General features: G+C 34.1%; 1 protein-coding gene across 2 annotated transcripts; it reads left to right on the top strand.

The window, feature by feature from the left end:
• The first annotated feature begins 2,094 nt into the window (after positions 1 to 2,094).
• LOC136039465 (actin, clone 205) lies at positions 2,095 to 25,918 on the top strand. 2 transcript variants are annotated; one of them, XM_065723231.1, is made up of 4 exons: positions 2,095 to 2,234; positions 13,237 to 13,408; positions 17,691 to 18,069; positions 25,050 to 25,918. In XM_065723231.1, exons 2-4 carry the CDS (start codon positions 13,283 to 13,285, stop codon positions 25,673 to 25,675), a joined length of 1,131 nt encoding a protein of 376 aa, XP_065579303.1. In that variant the 5' UTR covers positions 2,095 to 2,234; positions 13,237 to 13,282; the 3' UTR covers positions 25,676 to 25,918. The 2 variants fall into 2 exon arrangements, with proteins under 2 accessions (XP_065579303.1, XP_065579304.1); XM_065723232.1 differs by having other exon boundaries at positions 2,210 to 2,322.

Raw genomic sequence — 25,918 nt, forward strand, 5'->3', positions numbered from 1 at the left:
AGGCTATGTGGGGGAAATTTTCCATGGAGGAATTTGTTATGGGGGAAGAAGTTTTCCATAAAGGGGGCGCAGCATTTTTTAGTATTATTTAAAAAAAACAATGAGAAAATAAATATGAAAAAGTTTTTTTCAACTGGAAGTATGGAGTAGCATTAAAACTTAAAACGAAAAGAAAATATTACGCATATGAGGGGTTCACCTCCTCCTAATACCTCACTCTTTACGCTAAAGGATTTTTAGTAATTTACAACTATTTATTCTACGGCCTTTGTGATTCAGGGGACAAAATTTAAGCTTTAATGCAAAGAGTTATTGACGAGGTATTGACGAGTGGGCGAACCTTCTCATATACGTAATAAAAACATACGAACATAGAAGATTGTTACGTAAGCTAATTTGTAAGCTACGTATATATTTTACTAATGAAAACGTTCGTAAAAACTAAAAGTTCTAGTTGCCTTTTTAAGTACCCAAAAAATTGGAGAGCAACTGGGCCTCCTTCCCCTCCTTTTTTCGCAAAATCATTCTATCAAAACTATGGGAAAGCCATTTAGCCAAATAAATAAATATGCAAATTTCGCTTTAATTATTCATCTGCGGAGAGCCGAAATCAAAACATGGATTAACTAAAAAACGTTCAGAAATTAAAAAAAAAAGTTTTTTTTAACTGAAAGTAAGGAGCGACATTAAAACTTAAAACGAACAGAAATTACCCCGTAAATGAAAGGGGCTGCTCCTTCTTCAACGATCTGCTCTTTACGCTAAAGTTTTTACTGTTTTCAAAAAGTAGAGTTGAGAGAAAGAGTCAAACTTTAGCGTAAAGAGCAGGGTGTTGAAGAAGGAGCAGCCCCTTTCATATACGGGGTAATTTCTGTTCGTTTTAAGTTTTAATGTCGCTCCTTACTTTCAGTTAAAAAAACTTGTTTTTTTTTTTATTTGTTTTTTTTTTTAGACTCGGACTATATAGAGCACTTTCCAAGCAAGTATTCATCAATTACGAGGGTCTAAGTCCGCTCCAAACAAAGGGGCTGTATATAATGGCCAAAAGACTAATTGAGCTAAGGGGGGGAATTCGCTAAATTTGTTTTTTTTTTTCTTGCCAAAAGATTGAAAATAGATAGTATATATTTCAAACAAATAACAAAAGTCAAACACGAAATAAAATCACTAATACCAACAAAGGCTCCATGGCCTGTAAAGGAGGTTGATGATGAAACAAAATATTTAAACATCTAAACACCTACTATTTGAGAACAATTACTCAGGAATATTAAAATTTTGCTCGTGAAAGAAGGCTTACTCATAAAGAAGGACAGAGGGAGACGAAGAGGCAGTTCATTTAAATTTGAAAAACCTCCAGTCCATAAGCCCCGCAAAAAGGCTAATTTTGGCTAATTTTAATTGTTTTAATTCTTTATTATTAATCATTATTAATTTTAATAGTAATTTTGTCAATTTTATTTTATTAAAATAATTTTAATTATTATTCAATAATTTGATAAATTAAAATAATCTTAATTTTATTATTAATTATCTTTTAATTTTAATTATTGGCTAATTTAATTATTCTAGTCACCAAAAGTGGGGGAAGGAGGATTTTGGTCTGTGTCCGTTGGTCAATCTGTGACCTTTCAATTGCTTTTATCGTCTTTTTTCTAATCATGCTTTCTAATTTCGTGAATTTTATTTGTCAGAACTTTTCACAAGACTTTCTTCTAGGACGCCATTGATATGCACTTTGCAAAGAAATTTTCTTATGTTGAAGTCTCTCCCCGTCATGTGTATAAGTTTGACAAGATTTTCTTCGAAAATAAAATGCTCTTCGAATCGTTTTCGTCAATTCTTTTTCCGAAAACTCATGAAAACTCTGTTTCCCCTTTATACATATTATTGGTTATCTAAGAGGAGATGCAGGGGGGGGGGGTGTCTGATCTGTGTCTGTCAGTCAGTCCATGTCCTTCGAATTGTTTTTGTCATTTCTTTTTCTGTAACGATGCTGGCACTGAAATGGTTGGATATTGTTAGTACTCAACAAATAAGATGAAAGTGACAAACTTGAACGATCTATTCTAAGCTCAAGCGAAAGTATGAATCATTTGAAAGGCTTGGTTAAACCCACACACTTTTTGTGATTGGTTCTTTTAACAGAAACTTTAAACTTTCTAGAGAGTAGATTACAAAACAAAAGCACCAGAGTGTGTACCTCTTCATCCACATAGTCGTTGACTTTCAAGGTGAGTGGAATATTGATAACTAAGGAGTAATACACAGACAGTGTTGCCATCCCTATCACAGTGAAACCTAATAATATTACGCTTGTTGGTAAGAGTGCAGTGAAAACAATTAAAACTAGACTTCAGCAAATTAAGGATGGAGCTAGAAATTTATTAGGGGAATAATTTTATCTATTTTAGCAAGAAGTAAACAAATTAGATAACTTTATTGAAAGTAGCCCCTTGACACCTCTATCTAAAGCTTTGCAAGAATTATGTAAAAAATGTTGTTAGGATTTTGTTTAGGAAGGAGTCTACTTTATGAAGGGGGTAAGACTAAACTATTTATTACACGTTAGAAAATTTAACTACACACCACAAAACTAAATTTAATAGGCTTAACTATACATTATGTGTTAGAAAAATTTATTACGCACCACAAATTTCAACTTTCGAATAGAAAATTGACAAAATAGCAAAATAATAGCGCATTGGAGACTTGCCTGTCTCGACTATATCAACGTTGTTGTTTTAACTGTAATGATCACTGCTTAACTTTATTTTATTTTGGACTCTACGATTACATACTGTGCACATAATTACGATCGTCAGTCCGGTGACTGTGGACTTGTGTTCCAAAAAGTTATCGGTGGTCTTGGACTTTGAAAAGCCCACGCGTAAAGGAGGGGGAAAGGTAGAAATTCCTAAAAACAGCATACAAAAGTAGTATTATGCAGAAATAGAAAAAAGACTATAATTCAAGAAATCATTTGTTTTGTTGGGTATGTCCAACTCCTACTAAGTATGTGCCTGAGCAAAATCAATAATTGCATAGCCAAAGGAATCATATAATTACGGACAGTATATTTTTCTAACTACGACACTGTTGTATTCTCTAAAGTTACGATTCGTACCATTTTCAGAAATATAATGTGATAAAAGTTAAATATAAATTAAAAAAGTTATTGTTTTCCTTAATATTTTTTTTATTTTACTATATACCGACTTGTACTATCCAGGCTCAAAGCCCACTCATATCCCTGTATGATTAGTTTTAATTTAATTCAATTCGTTAATTTCATGTGTTCATTTAATCTTGACTGTTTTTTCGGAAACACATTGCCTGCAGAAGCGTTAGAGGTTCCACTAACTGTCAGAAATAAGGTTACTGTGTCAAAAAGCTATAAAAATTATTCATTCGTAATCAAATGAGGCTTGTAATCAAATACACATTGTTCTGTTTTACCTGTTCAAGCTTTTATAAAGATTGATCTTTTTAGCCTTCCCGTGCTCCATCTTTTTAGCCCTCCCTTTAGCCTCTCGATGCTGAGTACTAGGTGGTTCAGAAGGTAAGAGATTAGTAAAGTTTTAAGGCAGTATCAGAATCAGCTTTTTTGTGACATTTTTAAAAGATCTTAATGTAATGTTTGAATCAATTAGTGAAGACAGTTTCTAGTTGTTGTTGTATTTGTAGAGGTATATACACTTGGTTTTCACCATGTGCGTCACAACACAAACTTAGTTAAAACTAAACTTAATAAAACCTCTGCCACGTTATAGAAAACGCTGCTCAGATTGGTACTGAACTTATCGTTTGACTGGTGAAAATCATATTCAGTCAACAGGCAAATTACAAACCAATGGCCGATATTTGTCAAAGACAAAAATTCACCCAATGTATCTAGACTTTTAAGTTTTTTTATATTACTAAGACGCATGAAACCCAAAACTAAAGGTGTAGAAATCCTCAGGCCTGACAATAATATTTTCCTAATTGACCATTTCTCTCAATGGGAAACGACAAATTTTTCCAAATTTTTAAGTTTTTTAGCTAAAACCCCAATAATGGTGGTGCTAATGGTGTTATTCGTATGTTTAGTTTATGAGATATCGCGAACCAGCACAGGAAGTTCCTTTGGCAAAGAAACCATGTTACATGGACAGATTTTGTGTGATGTGACCATAGAGACAACAGATCGCCGTGAAATTTGAAATAAATTTCTCATTAAAATGTCATGAGACAAATCACAAGCTAATAAATTTAATCTCAGGACCGAAGTACAGTTATTTTTTAAAGATCCATACAGCTAATTATATCCTGAACCAGAATTCAGACCAAAAATTAAACATAAAATTAGGCCATTTATGTTAAAAATGTGGGAAGAGAAAAACCGAGACAAAATGAAAAATTTAATTTATATTTATTTCAATCAGTTGTAACATTATAGAATATAGTATGTTTAGCTGTCACAATAATGAATAAATATAGCTGTCACTACTTACATATAGCTAATTATAGAGTCAAATCCTGAATTAGAATAAAATCTAGAACCACATAAAGAATTGAGTATGAAGGAAAGAAGGGAATTATATTTATATTTACATACAAATGAAGGGAAGACAAAGTATGAGACAAAATGAAAGATTAAATTTACTTTTATTTCATAGTTGCATCCTCATACCAAAATGAATGTTTTGTGTTGCTAGAAGGAGTCAATCTGATATAATTTGTGGAGTAACTTGTCTTAGCTGAAAATAACAGCAATAAAGATCCTTCGTGTTTGTGCAATAGCGTAAATAAGATGAAGAGCACTAATACCACTAAAATAGAAAGCCATACTATTCTGCTAAAATAGAAAGCCAAACCTGTTCTGAACGTCCTGCTGATTGTTTTACACATGAATCACGGCAAGAAAAAATCTCCTCTCCATAAGTTTGGGAAGTTAGTTGTCGTCATTTTTGTTATGACGAGGCTTAGTATATGACCTCATTATAAGTATATATAAAGATCGTTCCAAGAGAAATTTTTAATTGTAAAATGACTGAAAAGCCTACCGGGACACAGGGAATATAAATGACGACCGGGATACTCAAAGAGAAATTACAAACTGGGACACCGGGACACAAATAACGACCGGGACATATAAATGACGACCGGGAAACTCAGAGATAAATTACAGACCGGGACACCGGGACACAAATGACGACCGGGACACAGGGAATATAAATGACGACCGGGACGCTCAAAGAGAAATTACAGACTTGGACACTTGGACACAAATGACGACCGGGATAACTGGGATTATAAATGACGACCGGGACACAGGGACACAACTACAACGGGGACGCCGGGACACAGGGTGATATATAAATGACGACGGGGACACAGGGAATGTTCAATTAGCAATCACCATCAACAAAGCTCTAGAGGCAATCATTAGAATAATGAGGTATGGATCTGAATACAGATTGTTTTTCCCATGGACAATTTTATGTTGCATGTTCAAGAGTTGGTAAACCTGACAATCTATTTATATGCACAGACAATGGGACATCGAAGAATGTTGTATATTCGCAAGTTTTACGTAGTTAAAAACATATATATATATATATATATATATATATATATATATATATATATATATATATATATATATATATATATATATATATATATATATATATATATTCACAGGTGGGACACAGGGACACAACTACAATGGCGCGTAACTAATATGGCGCGTAACGACTTACGCGTGCGGGGGGCTTGGGGTGGGCGAAGCGCCCACACCAACTAGGTGTTGGGGTGGCGAATCGCGCCATATATATATATATATATATATATATATATATATATATATATATATATATATATATATATATAAAAATAAGTTGTCTGTCTGTCTGTGGATCTGTGGATCTGTGGATCAGGTGACGTCATGTTTCGGCTGACGTCATGAAATTAGTTGCCGTCATTTTTGTTATGACGATGCTTAGTATATTGTAAAACACATTAATTTGGTTAATAATATACCATTTAAAACACCAAAATGAACATGCTGGAGTAGTCACTCGGTGAGAGAGGGTGTCAGAACGGAGAATGAAGGTCCCAGGTTCAAATCCTGGTTAGGCTAAAAAAGGTAAAAAACTAAAAACTAAAAAAAAAACTGAAAAAACTAAAAAAAGGCAAAAACTACAAAAAAAACTAAAATCTAATAAAAAAATAAAAAAGCCGAAAAACTAAAAAAACTAAAGAAACTAAAAAAAGGAAAAAACTTAAAAATTAAAAACTAAAAAAAAACTAAAAAAAAGGAAAAATGAAAAATAGAAGAGAAAAAGAATACTAATAAAATTAAAAATAAAAATAAAAAAAAATAAAAAAGATAAAAAGCTAAAAAAAGGTAAAAACCAATAAAAAGCTAAAAAGAAAAAAAGGTAAAAAACTAAAAAAAAAAATTCATCTAAAAAACTAAAAAAAAACTAAAAAACGTAAAAACTAAAAGAACTAAAAAAGTAAAAAAAAACTAAAAAAAAGAAAAAACTGAAAAATAAGCGGGATATAAAACAGGGGGATATAAATGACGACCGGGACACCGGGACATAAGGAATATAAATGAATCAGAAAATACAACTCATGTTTCCAAATGACGTCGTTTGGAGCCCAAATTGAAAATCCAGATCAATTTATGTCTACTTTCAAAGTAAAAGGGCAAATTTATCATAGAGCAGGGTCTCTTCTACCATTCTCAGGCGAGAATCATAAATTTTTACAATTGTACTTCATCAGTGATAGAAATTCTGAATTGAATACACGTTGCGAAATTTCTCCCAACATTGAAAGGACAATCGTTTCCCAATTACAACATCTTTTCCACGAAAATAATAATTTAGTGCGTCTGTTCAAAACAGCCATCGATTTGATGCCTACTTATACGCATAAAATTGTTATTTCCGCTGACAAAACGCCTCCTGGCCAACATGTGCGTAGATACAATGCTCCAACTATCGACGAAGTGGCCATCGTTATGGTCGGTGATCAGTTTTTACCTTGAGATATTATTCTCAGGGTTTCCACCACACGTGCTACAACTAAAAATAGGCCTACCAATAATACTTTTAAGAAATATAAACCCACCAAAGCTTTGCTATGGCACTCGACCTGCCGTAAAAAAAACAATGGAAAACCTAATAGAGGCAACAATCTTGACAGGGCCTTTTGAGGGTGAGGCTGTTCTTATTCCTCGCATTCCCAAGATTCCAACGGATCTGCCTTTTCAATTTAAAAGATTGCAATTCCCAATTCGATTAGCATTTGCAATCACCATTAACAAAGCTCAAGGTCAATCATTAGAAAAATGTGGTATAGATCTTAATACTGATTGTTTTTCCCATTGACAATTGTACGTTGCATGTTCGAGGGTCGGTAAACCTGACAATCTATTTATATGCAGCGACAATTGGACAGCGAAGAATGTTGTATATTCGCAAGTTTTACGCAGTTAATTTGTATTTTATCTATCTATCTATCTATCTATCTATATAAAAACGAGTTGTATGTATGCATGTTTGTTTGTTTGTAAAAAGAGCGTTTGCATATGATGTCATTATTAGTACATACGGCTTTGTATATGCAGAGACAATGGGAAAGCCAAGAATGTTGTATATTCGCAATTTTTACGTAGTTTAACTCCTGCAGACGAAATGAATGCTTGCCTAAAAAATTCTAATTTATAGGCACACGTAAAAATATTAAAATTAACTACAAATATGCGTGTCCGATTGCAAAACGATGACTCTGGTCAAACAGTAGACTCAATTTCAGGACGTATACAACTACCTGCTGATTTCTGTAATTTAGTGACGTCCAAAAATGAATTGATTGAAAAAGTATTTCCGAATATTCTAAAAAATTATAAAAATAATAAATGGCTAAGTGAAAGAGCGATTCTCGCACCCAAAAATATAGACGTCCACGAAATCAACAATATTGTTTTGAACAAGATTCGAGACCAGGCAGTCCTTTACAAGTCAGTCGACACAGTTTTGGAACCAAATGAAGCGGTTAATTATCCATCTGAATTTTTAAATTCCATAGATCCTTCAGGGTTTCCACCACACGTGCTACAACTAAAAATAGGCGTACCAATAATACTTTTAAGAAATATCAACCCACCAAAGCTTTGCAATGGCACGCGACTTGCCGTAAAAAAAAAACAATGGAAAACCTAATAGAGGCCACAATCTTGACAGGGCCTTATGAGGGTGAGGCTGTTCTTATTCCTCGCATTCCCATGATTCCAACGGATCTGCTTTTTCAATTTAAAAGATTGCAATTCCCAATTCGATTAGTATTTGCAATCACCATTAACAAAGCTCAAGGTCAATCATTAGAAAAATGTGGTATAGATCTTAATCCTGATTGTTTTTCCCATGGACAATTGTACGTTGCATGTTTGAGGGTCGGTAAACCTGACAATGTATTTATATGCAGCGACAATTGGACAGCGAAGAATGTTGTTTATTCGCAAGTTTTACGCAGTTAATTTGTATTGTATCTATCTATATAAAAACGAGTTATGTGGATGCATGTTTGTTTGTTTGTAAAAAGAGCGTTTGTATATGACGTCATTATTAGTACATACGGCTTTGCATATGCACAGACAATGGGAAAGCCAAGAATGTTGTTTATTCGCAATTTTTGCGTAGTTTGAAACACATATATAAATCTATCTATATTCACAGGTGGGACACAGGGACACAACTACAATGGCGCATAACTAATATGGCGCGTAACGACTTACGCGCGCGGGGGGGCTTGGGGGGGCGCGAAGCGCCCCACCAATTAGGTGTTGGGGTGGCGCGAACCCCAACAGCTAGTATATATATATATATATCTATCTATCTTCTATATATATAAAAATAAGTTGTCTGTCTGTGGATCTGTGGATCAGGTGACGTCATGTTTCTGTGTCGGCTGACGTCATGAAATTAGTTGTCGTCATTTTTGTTATGATGATGCTTAGTATATTGTAAAACACATTAATTTGGTTAATAATATACCATTTAAAACACCAAAATGAACATGCTGGAGTAGTCACTCGGTGAGAGAGGGTGTCAGAACGGAGAATGAAGGTCCCAGGTTCAAATCCTGGTTAGGCTAAAAAAGGTAAAAAACTAAAAACTAAAAAAAAAAACTGAAAAAACAAAAAAAGGCAAAAACTACAAAAAAAACTAAAAACTAATAAAAAAAATAAAAAAGCCGAAAAACTAAAAAAACTAAAGAAACTAAAAAAAGGAAAAAAACTTAAAAAACTAAAAACTAAAAAAAACTAAAAAAAAGGAAAAAAACTGAAAAATAGAAGAGAAAAAGAAAACTAATAAAATTAAAAATAAAAAAATAAAAATAAAAAAGATAAAAACTAAAAAAAAGTAAAAAGAAAAAACGAAAAAAACTAAAAAAGCTAAAAAAAAAGGTAAAAACCAATAAAAAACTAAAAAGAAAAAAAAGGTAAAAAACTAAAAAAAAATTTCATCTAAAAAACTAAAAAAAACTAAAAAAGGTAAAAACTAAAAGAACTAAAAAAGAAAAAAAAACTAAAAAAGAGAAAAAAAACTGAAAAATAAAGGAGAAAAAGAAAACTAAAAAATAAGTTGTCTGTCTGTGGATCTGTGGATCAGGTGACGTCATGTTTCTGTGTCGGCTGACGTCATGAAATTAGTTGTCGTCATTTTTGTTATGACGATGCTTAGTATATTGTAAAACACATTAATTTGGTTAATAATATAAAATTTAAAACACCAAAATGAACATGCTGGAGTAGTCACTCGGTGAGAGAGGGTGTCAGAACGGAGAATGAAGGTCCCAGGTTCAAATCCTGGTTAGGCTAAAAAAGGTAAAAAACTAAAAACTAAAAAAAAACTGAAAAAACTAAAAAAAGGCAAAAACTACAAAAAAAACAAAAAACTAATAAAAAAAATAAAAAAGCCGAAAAACTAAAAAAACTAAAGAAACTAAAAAAAGAAAAAAACTTAAAAATTAAAAACTAAAAAAAACTAAAAAAAAGGAAAAAACTGAAAAATAGAAGAGAAAAAGAAAACTAATAAAATTAAAAATAAAAATAAAAAAAATAAAAAAGATAAAAACTAAAAAAAAGTAAAAAGAAAAAACGAAAAAAACTAAAAAAGCTAAAAAAAAGGTAAAAACCAATAAAAAACTAAAAAGAAAAAAGGTAAAAAACTAAAAAAAAATTTCATCTAAAAAACTAAAAAAAACTAAAAAAGGTAAAAACTAAAAGAACTAAAAAAGAAAAAAAAACTAAAAAAAGGAAAAAAACTGAAAAATAAAGGAGAAAAAGAAAACTAAAAAAATATAAATAAAAATAAAAAAAGTAAAAAAAAACTAAAAAGAAAAAAGAAAAAAACTAAAAAACCTAAAAAAAGGTCAAAACCAATAAAAAAAACTAAAAGGAAAAAAAGGGAAAAAATTAAAAAAAAGGTCAAAACCAATAAAAAAAAACTAAAAGGAAAAAAAGGGAAAAAATTAAAAATTTATTTCATCATATACCAATTCAAAAACGAATGTATACCGGGATGACGACCGGGACACAGGGAATATAAATGACACAACTACAACGGGGACGCCGGGGGCACAGGAGGATATAAATGACGACCGGGACACCGGGACACAAGGAATATAAATGACGCCCGGGACGCTCAAAGAGAAATCACAGACTGGGACACCGGGACACAAATGACGGCCGGGACACAGGGAATATAAATGACGACCGGGACACAGGGACATAACTACAAAGGGGACGCCGGGGTGCACAGGGGGATATATAAATGACGATGGCGACTCAGGGAATGGTCGATTAGCAATCACCATCAACAAAGCTCAAGGGAAATCATTAGAATCATGAGGTATAGATCTGAATACGGATTGTTTTCCCATGGACCATTATATGTTGCATGTTCAAGAGTCGGTAAACCTGAAAATATATTTATATGCACAGACAATGGGACAGCAAAGAATGTTGTATATTCGCAAGTTTTACGTAGTTAAAAACATATATATATATATATATATATATATATATATATATATATATATATATATATATATATATATATATATATATATATATATATATATATATATATATATATATATATATCTATCTATATTCACAGGTGGGACATAGGGACACAACTACAATGGTGCGTAACTAATATGGCGCGTAACGACTTACGCGCGCGGGGGGGCTTGGGGTGGGGGGGGGGTGTTGGGGTGGCGCGAAGCGCCACCCAAACAGCTAGCATATATATATATATATATATATATATATATATAAGTTGTCTGTGTGTGTCGAGTGACGTCATGTTTGTGTGACGACTGACGTCATGTTTGTCGACTGACGAAATTAGAGACTGGGACATCGGGACACAAATGACGACCGGGACACCGGGACATAGGGAATATAAATGACGACCGGAATGTTCGATTAGCAATCACCATCAACAAAGCACCGGGACACAAATGACGACCGGGACACAGGGAATATAAATGACGACCAGGACACTCAAAGAGAAATTACAGACCGGGACACCGGAACACAAATGACGACCGGGACACCGGGACACAGGGAATATAAATGAACACAAATGACGACCCGGACACAGGGAAACAACAACAACGGGGACGCCGGGGGCACAGGGGGATATATAGATGACGACGGGGACACAGGGAATGTTCGATTAGCAATCACCATCAACAAAGCTCAAGGGCAATCATTAGAATAATGAGGTATAGATCTGAATATAGATTGCTTTTCCCATGGACAATTATATGTTGCATGTTCAAGAGTCAGTAAACCTGACAATCTATTTATATGCACAGACAATGGGACAGCCAAGAATGTTGTATATTCGCAAGTTTTATGTGGTATATATATATATATATATATATATATATATATATATATATATATATATATATATATATATATATATATATATATATATATATATATATATATATATATATATTCACAGGTGGGACACAGGGACACAACTACAATGGCGCTTAACCAATATGGCGCGTAACGACTTACGTGCGCGGGGGGGCTTGGGGGGGGCGAAGTGCCCCCACCAACTATATATATATATATATATATATATATATATATATATATATATATATATATATATATATATATATATATATATATATATATATATATATATATATATATATATATACATATTCACAGGTGGGACAAAGGGACACAACTACAATGGCGCGTAACCAATATGGCGCGTAACGACTTACGCGCGCGGGGGGGCTTGGGGGGCGAAGAGCCCCCACCAACTAGGTGTTGGGGTCGCGCGAAGTGCCACCCCAACAGCGTTTGTTGTTTATTTTTATATTGGTATCGGTAAATGGTCTCATGCTCCATACTCTCTTTCTCTTTTTTCTTTTCTTTTTTATCTTTTTTATTTTAGCATATCCTCACAAGCTCCGCTTTTGTTGTGCTATTATATAAAAATTATTATTTTCAATAGAATTATTCTACTACTACTACTACATTAAGACGGCCTTGGGTATACGGAGAGGGGGTGGTGTCCCCCCCCACCCCCTAAAATCTGAAATTTTCTTGAAATTCTGGGCACTTCTAACTTCAACTATCAAATTAAATTAGTATGTTTATTGTTGTTACTCCTCTCCCTAATTCTTTTTTGAAATTATTGGTCTTATATGCCTGAAGATAGCCATTCATCCGTAGAAAATCTGCAGCCGGTCAGAGGTTTGATAATCACAGTGCAAAAGGAAAAAATTCAGGAATATCTTGTTTTAAGGAAATGCGGGTATTCTTAAATAAGCTCTGCTGAATGTCAGTCACGGCTTAGATACCAATATACAGTTATGACAACTCATATCTTGTCCATGAGAAGCTTTTGGTACAGAGCTCTGAACTTGGCACCTCCTCGAAGCCCGCGCTCTGACGCGTAGATCGTACTACAACACCATAGGCGGGAAGGCAATTTTGTTTTGTTGCATACACAGCTTAAATCCATTACCATTTTCCTGTTACCAATTAGTTACCAATACCAGTTTCCTGTTTCCAGCCGTTAGCATCGCTACCGCGCACTGTGTCCCAAAAATAAATCGAGTTTTCATAACTGTATATCGGTATCTAAGCTGTGATGTCAGTTGTAGAAATTGTTTAATTCATTTTATTTACAGTTAGTTTGGTGGACCATTTTAGCTAGTGGTGCTCAGCTGAAATAAAATGTGTGACGACGAAGTAGCTGCATTGGTTGTTGACAATGGGTCTGGAATGTGTAAGGCTGGATTTGCAGGCGATGATGCCCCACGTGCAGTGTTTCCATCTATCGTTGGTCGCCCACGTCATCAGGTATGCGTTTTTCTAGTTCAGAGCTATTAATTATTAACTAATATCTTTATTACCCAAAAGAAGACAAACGGGAAAAAAAAGGAAACTATTAATTATTAACTAATATCTTTATTACCCAAAAGAAGACAAACGGGTTCAAAATGGAGTAAAAGGGAAGAGAAAAAGAAAGAGAGAATGCATAAACGTTTAAGATAATACTATTGTGAATTAAATACAGTGTCTGTTTACTGCATATAGTCCAGGCTACTCGAAACAGCAGATAAAAATAGTCACACAAGGAAGTTATGTCAACTATTCTGGGGTAAATTTAGAGATGTCGGTGATTATACCCAGTCCTCCTCAGTACGTATCGGTGAGAAATAAACTTTTACGTGCTGTGACTAAAGCTGTTTTTCATAAAGTTTGAAGATAGTCTTGGTGAATTACTTTTGCTGCCAGACTATTTTGCATGACAATTTGTTTCTATTTGAGGCAATTTATTCTGTCCTAAGGGAAAAATAGATGGTGGAAATGAGGCTGTCATAGAAACAAGGTTAATATATGGCTAATGTCGGAGTTTGATTTTAATTTCGAGGTTAGTGACAAAGTTTTCGAGGAGATTACACATTTTGATGTTTTTCAGAAATATTTCTGGGCTAAAACAAACGGAAAATGCTTAACAAAATTGGCAACATCGGATTTGTTCGCTAGAGCATTTCTAGTTAAAAAATTTCCCGATGTTTTCTAGCTATGTAAAGGGATCCGAAAGTTTATCTTGGCAGAATTTTGGACAAAATTCTTGAAGTACTTTTATTGAAAAAAAAATTCGGCAAAGCAACAATGCGGCCAACTTTCAAAGGGCAAGTTTGTATGGAAAACCATGCTACAGAACACAATTTTTTTTCAACTAAAGATGGAACATTTATATAAAAAAGTTCAAAATATAGGGTGATGCATTCACAGCATAGTTGAACACAATTTGGACCATTTCTAGGATTTTTCACAAGCAAAAATGAGCAAAAATTTTTTATTTCATTATTAGAAAGAATTTTGGTGATTAAGTTTTTAGAAATGCACAATCCGTAGTCCCTGTGTTCCCTAAATTACCTCCCATGGTTTCCTAAATTTGGTTACAGCTCAATGTGGATATGTTAATATTTAATATGAAACGTAATTGGCATGAATTAAAGATAGTAGTACCTTTATTATTTTGTTTAAAAAAGACCTAAGGACACTTTTTGGATTAAAATAAAACAAGAAATAATAGAAGACATAATAAAATTTAAAAAACGTACGTCCAAAACCGCTTCGAAGGAGGGGGGAACTGCATTTTGAATCTTTTGGAAGCCTGAAAATATTATTCAAAGCTTTTCTTTCTTTTTTAAAAAAAAATTGTAAAGTTTATACAAAAAATATTTTTGAGGTTTTCATAGAAAATATTTTTCTAAGGCTTCTGAAAAAAATGAATAACTTGACATTGCTACGTTCGTGTTTTTTCCCTAATCCAGAAAAAAAGTCTTTTTATGACTTGCCTTGTTTTTTGTGTTAAAAATCTTTCTTTTTATGACTTGCCTAGAATTTTTGTATTAAAAATCCTGCTTTCAAATTGCATTAACCAAAAAAATGATATAAAGCCAATATATTCATCTGACTAATTTTTATGATGAACTAGAAGAAAAGGTACAGATAAGGACGCAAACGACAATACTAAAGTTTTAAAATATTTAAATCACTACTTAAGTTCACCTGTTGAATTTCTCTAGACTAGAAACTGTCAAGTACTGTCATACACCGATATTGAAATATAGACTACTATAAGCTCTGAGCTACAATTCCTCAGAAAAACGAGAGGTACATACACGCTCTTTAATGTACAGCCCATGCAGCTACGATTATTTTTTCGATTATTGTTAATTTGACTTCAAGCAAAAAACATGACTTGCCACGAGAAATCACTTTCGGGGTTCCCATCAAACACTTTTGCAGTAGATTCTGACGGCAAATCGATTTTTTTTTTTTGTTAAGTTTATTTCAATTAAAATGATTTTAAAGAATTTCTTGCTTGAGTACTTGTAATTCCTTAATACTAGATAGGCTTAGGCGATATGCAAGGCTAGCATATTCCTGCCTTACCTTTAAATCTAACTCTTCAGATATTTTTTTTGTAAATTGCTATTGATTCACATGCATCCTTTTGTTGTTTTCATTCTTCGAATAAAGTTTTGACAATTACTAGCAGTTAGCATAATTATTAACAGTCTAAGTATTTTTCGACGTTGATTTTCTACAATCTTATTTTTCAATAATTTCTTCAATGGCTTTAGTATATGATTAAATAAAAAAAAAACTAATTTTTTTTAGCTGAAAGTAAGGAGCGACATTAAAACTTAAAACGAACAGAAATTACTCCGTATATGAAATGGGTTTTCCCCTCCGCAATCCCTCGCTCTTTACGCTAAAGCTTTTAATTGTTTTAAAAAGTAGAATTGTGGCAAAGAGTCAAACTTTAGCGTAAAGAGCGAGGGATTGCGGAGGGGACAACCCATTTCATATACGGTGTAATTTCTGTTCGTTTTAAGTTTTAATGTCGCTCCTTACTTTCAGCTAAAAAAATTAGTTTTTTTTTATTTAATTTCTGAAACTTTTTTGAATAAATGCATGTTTGGTTTTGGCTCTCCGCACATAAATTATTAAAATGAAATTTGTATATTAATTCTTTTTTTGGCTAAATGGCTTTCTCTTAGTTTTGATCAGACGATTTTGAGAAATAAGGGGTGGAGAAGGAGGCCTAGTTGCCCTCCAATTTTTCGGTTACTTAAAAAGCCAACTAGAACTTTTAATTTTTAACGAACGTTTTTATTAGTAAAAAATATACGTAACTTAAGAATTAAGTTACGTAACAAACTTTCATAACCTTATATTTTTATTATGTATACGAGGGGGTTTGTACCCTCGTTAGTACCTCGCTCTTTACACTAAATCGTAAGTTTTTTCCCAATTCTTTAAGAATGACCCCTGAATCAGAAAGGCCTTAGAATAAATAGTTGAAATTACTAAAAATACTTTAACATTAAGAGCAAGGTATTTATCTCCTCCTAAATACCTCGCTCTTTATGCTAAACTATTTTTAGAACCCCTCATATGCGTAATAATCTCTGTTCGTTTTAAGTTTCAGTACTACTTCTTCCTTTCATTTGAAAAAACGTTTTCATGTTTATTTTTCATTGTTTTCTTATAGTAATGCTAGATAATCCTGCGCCCTTTTCATTGAATTTTTCTTCCCCCATGACAGATTCCTCCAAGGAAAGATCCTCCAACATAACCCCCTCTCCTCAGCCCCACCCCCAAACAAAATAAAATCCCCCTGAAAACGTCTGTACACTTCCCAATAACCATTACTATATGTAAACACTGGTCAAAGTTTGTAACTTGCAGCCCCTCCCCCAGGGATTATGGGGGAGTAAGTCATCCCCAAAGACATAGTTATTATGGCTGTCGACTATGGTGAACAAAATGGCTATCTCAAAATTTTGATCCGTTGACTTTAGGAAAAAATGAGCGTGGGAGGGGGCCTAGATGCCCTCCAATTTTTTGGTCACTTAAAAAGGGCACTAGAACTTTTCATTTCCGTTAGAATGAGCCCTCTTGCGACATTCTAGGACCATTTGGTCGATACGATGACCCCTGGAAAAAAAAATAAAAATAAAAAAATAAAATAAAATAAAATAAACACGCATCCGTGATTTGTCTTCTGGCAAGAAATACAAAATTCTACATTTTTGTAGATAGGAGCTTGAAACTTCTACAGTGGGGTTCTCTGATACGCTGAATTTGATGGTGTCATTTTCGTTAAGATCCTACGACTTTTAAGGGGCGTTTTCCCATATTTTCCTAAATAAGGCAAATTTTCTCAGGCTCGTAACTTTTGATGGGTAAGACTAAACTTGATGAAACTTATATATTTAACATCAGCATTAAAATGCGATTCTTTTGATGTAGCTATTGATATCAAAATTCATTTTTTTTTAGTTTTGGTTACTATTGAGCCGGGTCGCTCCTTACTACAGTTCGTTACCACGAACTGTTTGATTTATCTTTCAAATTGAAATTCGAACCAACTTCACCTTTTTTTAATTATCGTCGAAACCAAACAAAAACTTTAGCCGGAGTACGATAATCAACAAAAGAACAAGTAACGCTATCTCTCGCATAAAATTGTGGTTGCAGAAACTCTGAGCAACCCTTAGATGGTCAGGTGATCCATAGGCTATTAGTATACTTATTCAGTATCATTGTATTATAGGGTGTCATGGTAGGTATGGGTCAAAAGGACAGCTATGTCGGTGACGAAGCTCAAAGCAAAAGAGGCATTCTTACTTTGAAATACCCGATTGAGCACGGAATTATCACCAACTGGGATGACATGGAAAAAATTTGGCATCACACCTTTTACAATGAACTTCGTGTTGCACCTGAAGAGCATCCAATCTTGCTCACTGAAGCTCCCCTTAACCCAAAAGCTAATCGTGAGAAGATGACTCAAATCATGTTTGAGACCTTCAACAGCCCAGCGATGTATGTTGCCATCCAAGCCGTGCTCTCCCTTTACGCCTCCGGTCGTACAACTGGTGTGGTGCTTGATTCTGGAGATGGTGTCTCTCATACTGTACCTATATACGAAGGTAGGTTGAAAATATTTAAAAATATTTCCAAGCAATTTCTTAGTGGTGACGCTAAATAGGCGGTTGTTGGGTTTAACCCGCCCAAAAATCGAAAATAAAAATACAAACGTGATGATTTTTTAGTGGTATTATACCTAGAACAATGCTTTCGTGAGATTGGACCCATATCGAAAAGATATCTGATATGGTTGGGCTTAAAACTATAAGATGCAAACACTTTGACAAGCTTGGAAGCTATGTTTGTGTATTTATATTCATTCTAATTCCCTTTATCCAATTTTTGGCAAATTAGAAGTATAGGCTCCGGCAATACATTATTACGGAATTGCAACAAACAATGAAAAAGGGTTACCCGTCAATTTAACTTATTAACTCGACTGAATCCAGAAATCAATCCATTGAAGTACCAAAGCCAATAAAATAAAACATTTTTGGGTCCCTGGGCCCACCTTAGGTATACCAATTAGATAAAAAGAAAATAAGTTTCAACTGAAATTAAGGAGAAACATTAAGACTTAAACATAACACAAATTATTCTATAGATGAGGGGGGCCACCCTTTCTTCAACTATTTGCTCTTCAGGCTAATTTTTTTTAGTGCTTTGAAAAATCTTCTTATTCCAATTCATCAACCCTTATGGTTCAGCGGTTATTCTTGAAGAATTTTGACAAAAAGTTGAACGTAAAGAGTGAGCGTAAAGAGCGAGGAGCTTCAATCACATGCGTAAGAGCGTTGCCACATAAGTAAAGAGTGTAATCATGGTTTTCAGCATAGACCCAACATAGTAGAAAACAAAGTTCAGTCCACAGTAAGCGAAAACTTAAAAATGCGCTTAGAAAAAAACTACCAACGAAGAACAATTACCATTTGAAGCTGATTCAGAAATGGTAACTATTATTACCGGTATTCTTAATGTTATGAAGTTATGGGAACATATAATTTTTTTTTTGAATTTCAATAAACAGTCTGAAACCCCTCGAAAACGCTGTCGGGTCAAAATAAAACAGCATCATTAGAATTAGCATGGGTTGAGAACCCTATTAGGGAAAATTACAGCCCCTGCCTTGAACAATAACGAAAATTACTTCTTCGCGTGGGAATGACGGTTCATAATATGTTCTATTGCATGAAAATAAACCAACATTTTCTTTTTAACAAGTAAATTATAGCGCAAATCAGTGTTTTTCATCCAATTTTGGGACGTGCCCCATCTGGGCATTTCTAGAATCCTGAACCCCCTTCGTGATGTTTAAATTTTGTTCTTCGAAATTTTACGTTTATTTTCCGGAAGAAAGCTCCTTAAAGATCCATTAACTTGGTATCTTTTTGGGGTCGTCCTTGGTTTCTAAATGCACTTGAATGTCACGTCTTTAACATGAAAATATTTTTTTTTAAAATATTCTCTAAAGTACAAGTCCTCCAAAGGTTGTCCTTTCTGATCATGACCCACCAAAATATTACCACGGCCCATCAATGAGGCCTGCGGTCCACGTTGGGAATCACTGGTCTAGATACAATTAACTTTAGTTTCAAAAGTAAAAGTTAAATTTCAACTCTACAGTCGGAACAGCATAATGAACGATAGTTTTTTTCATATCTAAAGTTAAAGAAAAATAATGTCAAAAAATGAGATAAAACCCTGTTTCCCAAACATCTATGTTGTCTTTTCTCCGTGTCTTGCAACTATTCTTCTGTGGGGAGGTACCGCTGAAAAAACAGCCTTGCCAAAACTCAACCGTCTTCCATCGACAGTTGCATTAGAATTAGTACAGTTTTGAATTTAAACAGTAGGCTGAATTAAGAGTAGCAAGTTTTTAAACCATAAGTAAAGTAGAAATTATTGACTCTGAAAACAATAAAACAAACCTCTAACCCCTGGTTCCCACTGCTGCAATTTCGCGCAAAATACTGCAACATGCGACAAATGACACAAATCATGCAACAAACGACGCAAAACTATCCGTTTTTCTGCAATGTCGGATGTGTTGAATAATTTCAACTCGTACGACAAATCACATGCGTTCTTCTGATTAAAAAAAAAAATTACAAAAAAAAAAAAAAAAAATCATAACCAAAGTCATGAAGTTGATTGAAAAGTAATACAAGCAATACTTGTTTATTCTAAGGTAAAGGTTCTACAGAGGCTAATTTATATTGTTTAAAGTTTGTTCATTCTAAAGTTTGTCGCTGTGACGCAAAAATCTGCGTTTCTTTGTGAACCTCCATCCGACTCTGTCGTACGTCTGTTCCGCCTACAATTTCTTACAATTCTTTCAAATACAATTTCTTTCTTTACACTTGGTTATATCTATTATCATTTATTGTCTTAATGTTCCAGCAATTACTTTCACAAACCGAATTTAAGGCTATACTTTAACTTCTGTAAAATTTAAAGGAAATGGGAACTTCCTGGGAGGGTGTAAAGAGGGAGGCTTTAAATAGATTAGGTTGGAGGAGGAGCGTGCGTAGCTGTGTTGGCCTCAGGCGGCTTGGTGCTGCAGTGAGTTATTAGTAGTAGTAGTAGTAGTAGTAGTCTGTAAAATAATGATCTTGGATTTAATAGAGTTTGATTTCGGACAGGCATCGCAATTTTATTACTCGAGATGGATAAAAAAGATAATAGATCCAATCTCAACTGTATTTTACTTGTTTTTCGTGCTTCAGACCGAAGAGATTAAGTAAAAAAAAAAGTCTCTTATCATTGGTATGCTCTATTGCTCTAATTTTTCTTAATTTACAAGCCGATTTTAAGATTAAAAAGTCTTGGTACTTAAGTATTATACAAGAAATACTCGAGAATTTGGATCGCGAACACGAGACATTACACGCTTTTCACAGTGATAATACCAGACAATTAGCTTCGTCTCGCTCGGAAAATACATAGTAGCTGTATTTTAATTGAATATTTAGTTGATATTTTGGTTAGGTTATGTTAGGTTAGAATAGCTTTGATTAGGTTACGTATTTCATATATGCTATTCTTTACCCCCCCCCCACTAATGTGCAAATGTATAGCCTCAATTTGTTTCTAACCTTTTACATTTTTATCTTGCTTAGGTATATTTGAATATCATTAACCAAACTTCACTTTTCGAGTGTTTCTCGTATAATACTTAAGTACCAAAGTCTTAATGTTAAAACACAATTTTCGTAAGAAAGCCCTTTCAGATGAAAGTTCAGGTTAGCTAGCCATACTTACCTCATACATTGGTATATTAAAAAAAAAAACTTTTTTCTCAGTATTTTTCGGGCTCTTCTCAAGCCATTATGAGCGGATTTTTCTCAGTGTGGTATTTGGAGTGTCCATTATACCTTGGTTCATGCTTCGATCTAGGAAAAACTGTCGTTAATATTCAATGTATATAAGGTGGCGACAAAAAAGGTCTTTTCTCGACTTATTACTTTTTGTTTTAATTTGGACCTCCGATATTCATCTTTAGCCTTAAATCAAATGGAACATAAAAAAAAATAAAGTAAAAATAAATAAATAAAATGGAACATTAAACTTGTGTTAAACTATTAATTTTGGATTCTCGATGAGAAAAAAGTGAAAAGGTTCCGATTCTTTCATGCTTCGTTCAGAAAGTGAACGTGCTGGGAAGGTTTAAGACAAGCCGCACAGAATGGTGAAGGGGTAGAGTAGATGACCCTGTTTAAAGGTCATTCCGGAGATCTTCTCAGTAAGTTTCGTAATTCAAAAAATATTAATAAATTTGCCTAAAGGCGTACTCTTCTACCCATTATACCTATTAAAACCCCTCTTCTATAGTAGGAGTCCGATTACTTTTCTACCCATTCTACCCATTAAAAGCCATTATAGGGCTCGATTACTCTTCTACCTATTATACCCGTTAAAATAGCCATTATAGATTTCGATTACTCTTCTACCTATTATACCCATTAAAATAGCCATTGTAGAGTTCGATTACTCTTCTACCCATTATACCCGTTAAAATAGCCATTATAGAGTTCGATTACTCTTCTACCTATTATACCGATGAAAGAAGCCATTATAGGATTCGATTACTTTTCTACCCATTATACCCATTAAAAATTCCTTTTCCATAATAAGAGTTCGATTACTTTTGCCTTCGTTTCAATAGTTGTTTCCTGAATACCATTTTGTAAAAGTCGGTAATGATCTGACAAAATTTTTCGGATCTTCAGTCTGGATATCTGCAAGATTTTGGCATCTGTGCCGTTTTGGAGAACCTCACAAGTTCCTTTGAAATGTTTGGCTCCAATTTTCAAAGCTAGAAGTTTCCATAATTATCGTTTGTTTAGGTTTGTTTTGCCAGGAACAAATTGTCTCGTCCAATTTTCACACTTAAAAAGGTGACTGACTTAATTTAGCTCAGAGACTTTGAGACCAGACCAGTTCTTCCTGAAACTGGGCGTGGCAGGCTTTAGAATGTCACGTAGTAGTGTTAAGAGGATATACAAAGGGTGTTTAAAGCAGGGTTGGTGATAGTCAAGGCTGGATCACGAGCAGGAATTTATCCTTCCCTTCCTACGCTTTTCTAGCAGTACTGTACCTATGTAAACAAATTTTCTAGGTCAAAGGAGTGACTCTGACATACCCTAGTTATTTTCCACAACCAAATCTTTGGGTTGAATGCTAAAAAGCAAATTACCTCAAAAGTTCAGACAGCAGATCGCATTGATTTTCCTTTTCTATTACATTGAAAATAGAATTTATAAAGAAGTCAAAGAAAAAAATTTCAAAAATTTCAAAACTTGAGCTTTCAGTCTTAAGACACATCAACAGGAATTGGACTTTTGAAAATGGGTCATATTTGGAAATGAGTTTGGATTCAAACACGCAGAAAATAGGCAAGCTATGTGGAAAATAAAGAGACGTGTGGCAATTCCAGAAAATTTTGATAGAGTCGACTCTCTCTAACTCAAAATTCACAGGACTGTGATTTTTCTTTCGAGTTACATATAGTTCCACTTATGCACAGTTCGAGTTATATAGGTCATTCTGCATAAAATTCGACTTATAAATAAAGGTAAGCCAAATGAAAACTCGAGTTACAGAGGCTCAAATTCGCTAAATGGACTTCCTACAGCAACAACAAAAAAATAAGGATAACTTTATTAGTGTATTAAATAAGAAAAAACAAGTTTTTTTCGAACTGAGAGTAAGGTGCAACAGTAAAACTTCAAATGAGCAGAAATGATTATATATAAGATGGGGGCTGTCCTCTTTTCAATACCTCATTCCTTACGCTAAAGTTTTTTTAGAACATGTAAAAAAGCTTATTATTCTAATTAAACAACCCAATTGTTTCAGGACAAAGTGAATTTTTGATTCTTTTGACATATCTTTAAGCAAATCTTTGATGAAAAATCAAAAAAATCTTTAAGTAGAAATTTGTTTCCATTGATATATCCATTGTTACCAAGACTCTGTTTTTTAGAGTTTCGGCTGCTATTCAGCCGCATTGCTCTTTACTTAGAGTTTATTCTTACGAACTGTTTGAAAACACTCCATAACAAATGGGTTTTTGGTTAAATTCACTATATATATTGCTGAACAGAAATCGATTGACTTCTCTTGCTGTATCGATTGATAGTATCTGCGAAATGAGTAAATATCTTCTTTTTATTTATCCTTGTTTGGAACATATTGTGTGTCATAATATTTACGCAAACCCCTGAATTCGAACCAGGGTCACAGTTTGGGTTTTTAGTTGGGGAGGGGGTATATAAAACGTGCCGATAAAGTCGTTCAATGGGCAGAAATGCTGACACCTAAGCTAAATTTAAACTAAAAAAAAAACTTAAGCTAAATTCTAAGATTTTGGCGCTGGGTGCCAACACCTTTTAACTTTTGAGGGGGGGGGGTTCAATTTTAAATTTCCAAGACACTTTTGTTTACCGGGATTTGCATCATATACTTTTTGCATGGAATATCCTGCCACCCCACGTCCAGTCGAATGTATTGTTTTTTTTTCGCAAAACTGCTAGATATCTCCTTTCCTATTTATTTTTCATTGAAGCGCACAATGTGCTATTATTTTTATGTAACCAAATGGCTTCAAACTACAGTGCTTTGCAGAGGTTTGCACCATATAATTTTTTCCTTCCAAATATCATGGCACCCCGCGCCCTGCTGTATTGATTGGAGGATTTGAGAAATCCCTAGAAGTCTTCGTTTTTATTTAGCCTTACTTGAGACACAATATACGGTAATTTGTTTTTTCATGCAGCCAAGTGGCTTCAATATGTAATGTTTTTCAAGGGTTTGCAACACTCAATTTTGTTTTGCGCCAAATAATCTACCACGTCCTCCTGTGGCAGTCTGTTGTATCAGCATAACCACTACATGTCTCTTTTCTTATTCATCTTTGTTTGAAACATACTTTTATGCTTTTACTTTTTGTGCCACCTTGTGATTTCTAACGACAAGTTGTTCGACATTTTGGTTTGCACGGAACATCGTTTGATTTTGACAATAGATTTACGGGATGAGTAATAATGCATGTCATTGTCTTTTGATCTTCCGCCCTTGCTTCCAGGATCAAAAATAACAAATACGCAATAATAAGCAAAAGCTGTAAACATTAATGTAGTAATAAATCTTTTTAATTCATTAAGAAAAGCAATATCTAACCATTTCTCATGTCATAGCAAGGAAAATATTTCCGTGTAATTCTAATAGCTCAGAAACGTGTAATACAGTCACAGAGTAACGTGACTATTCGATGGGTTTGAGGGTATTGTAGCAGTGAAAAATCGATAAAAAAAATGTTTGGTTGATTGATGAAAAAGGCAAAAAGTGTCATTGGGAAAATTCTAATAGCCATGATTTTAGTGTGATTACACTGGAACCTACATTAAACCCTTTCTTAACTTCTTATTCCCAAACATTAGTCTAGAACCTTAAACACCTCCTCCCTCCCGAAGGCTAATTGAACTCAACGAAAGTGGATCTGTTATTTATGTTATATACTAAGTGTTCATTCTTTTTTTAGGTTACGCCCTTCCTCATGCGATTCTTCGTCTTGATCTGGCCGGTCGTGACTTGACGGACTATCTAATGAAAATCTTGACTGAGCGTGGCTACTCTTTTACAACCACTGCTGAACGTGAAATTGTCAGGGACATCAAAGAGAAACTTTGCTATGTGGCTCTCGACTTTGAACAAGAAATGGCAACCGCTGCTGCTTCCACCTCTCTTGAAAAATCGTATGAGTTACCTGACGGTCAGGTCATCACAATTGGCAATGAACGTTTCCGCTGTCCTGAAGCTCTCTTTCAACCATCATTCTTAGGTATGGAATCGTGTGGCATTCACGAAACTGTATATAACACCATTATGAAGTGTGATGTTGACATCCGTAAAGATCTCTATGCCAACACCGTTCTTTCTGGTGGTACAACTATGTATCCCGGTATTGCAGACAGAATGCAAAAGGAAATCACCGCCCTAGCTCCTTCAACCATCAAGATTAAGATCATTGCCCCACCCGAGCGTAAATACTCTGTTTGGATTGGTGGTTCTATCTTGGCCTCTTTGTCAACCTTCCAACAAATGTGGATCTCCAAACAAGAATACGATGAATCCGGACCTGGCATTGTTCATCGTAAATGCTTCTAAACTTACTAAATTTCTTCGCATATTTTTGTTTAAACTAGTTTTGCATGATTTAAAAATGCTAATGTATAATGAGACTGACGAAATCTTGTGAGATCCATAGTGAGCACCAGTCTTCTAAGATTTAGTAAGTCTCGATATACTAAGCATTCAGAACTTTATTTATAGTCAGAATGACTGGTTACTTTGGTGTGACTGAGAATAAAATATTGTGTCCGTTCTATGAATAAAATAACTCTAATAATA

Source organism: Artemia franciscana, chromosome 19 (assembly GCF_032884065.1).
Source record: "Artemia franciscana chromosome 19, ASM3288406v1, whole genome shotgun sequence".
Taxonomy (NCBI): domain Eukaryota; kingdom Metazoa; phylum Arthropoda; class Branchiopoda; order Anostraca; family Artemiidae; genus Artemia; species Artemia franciscana.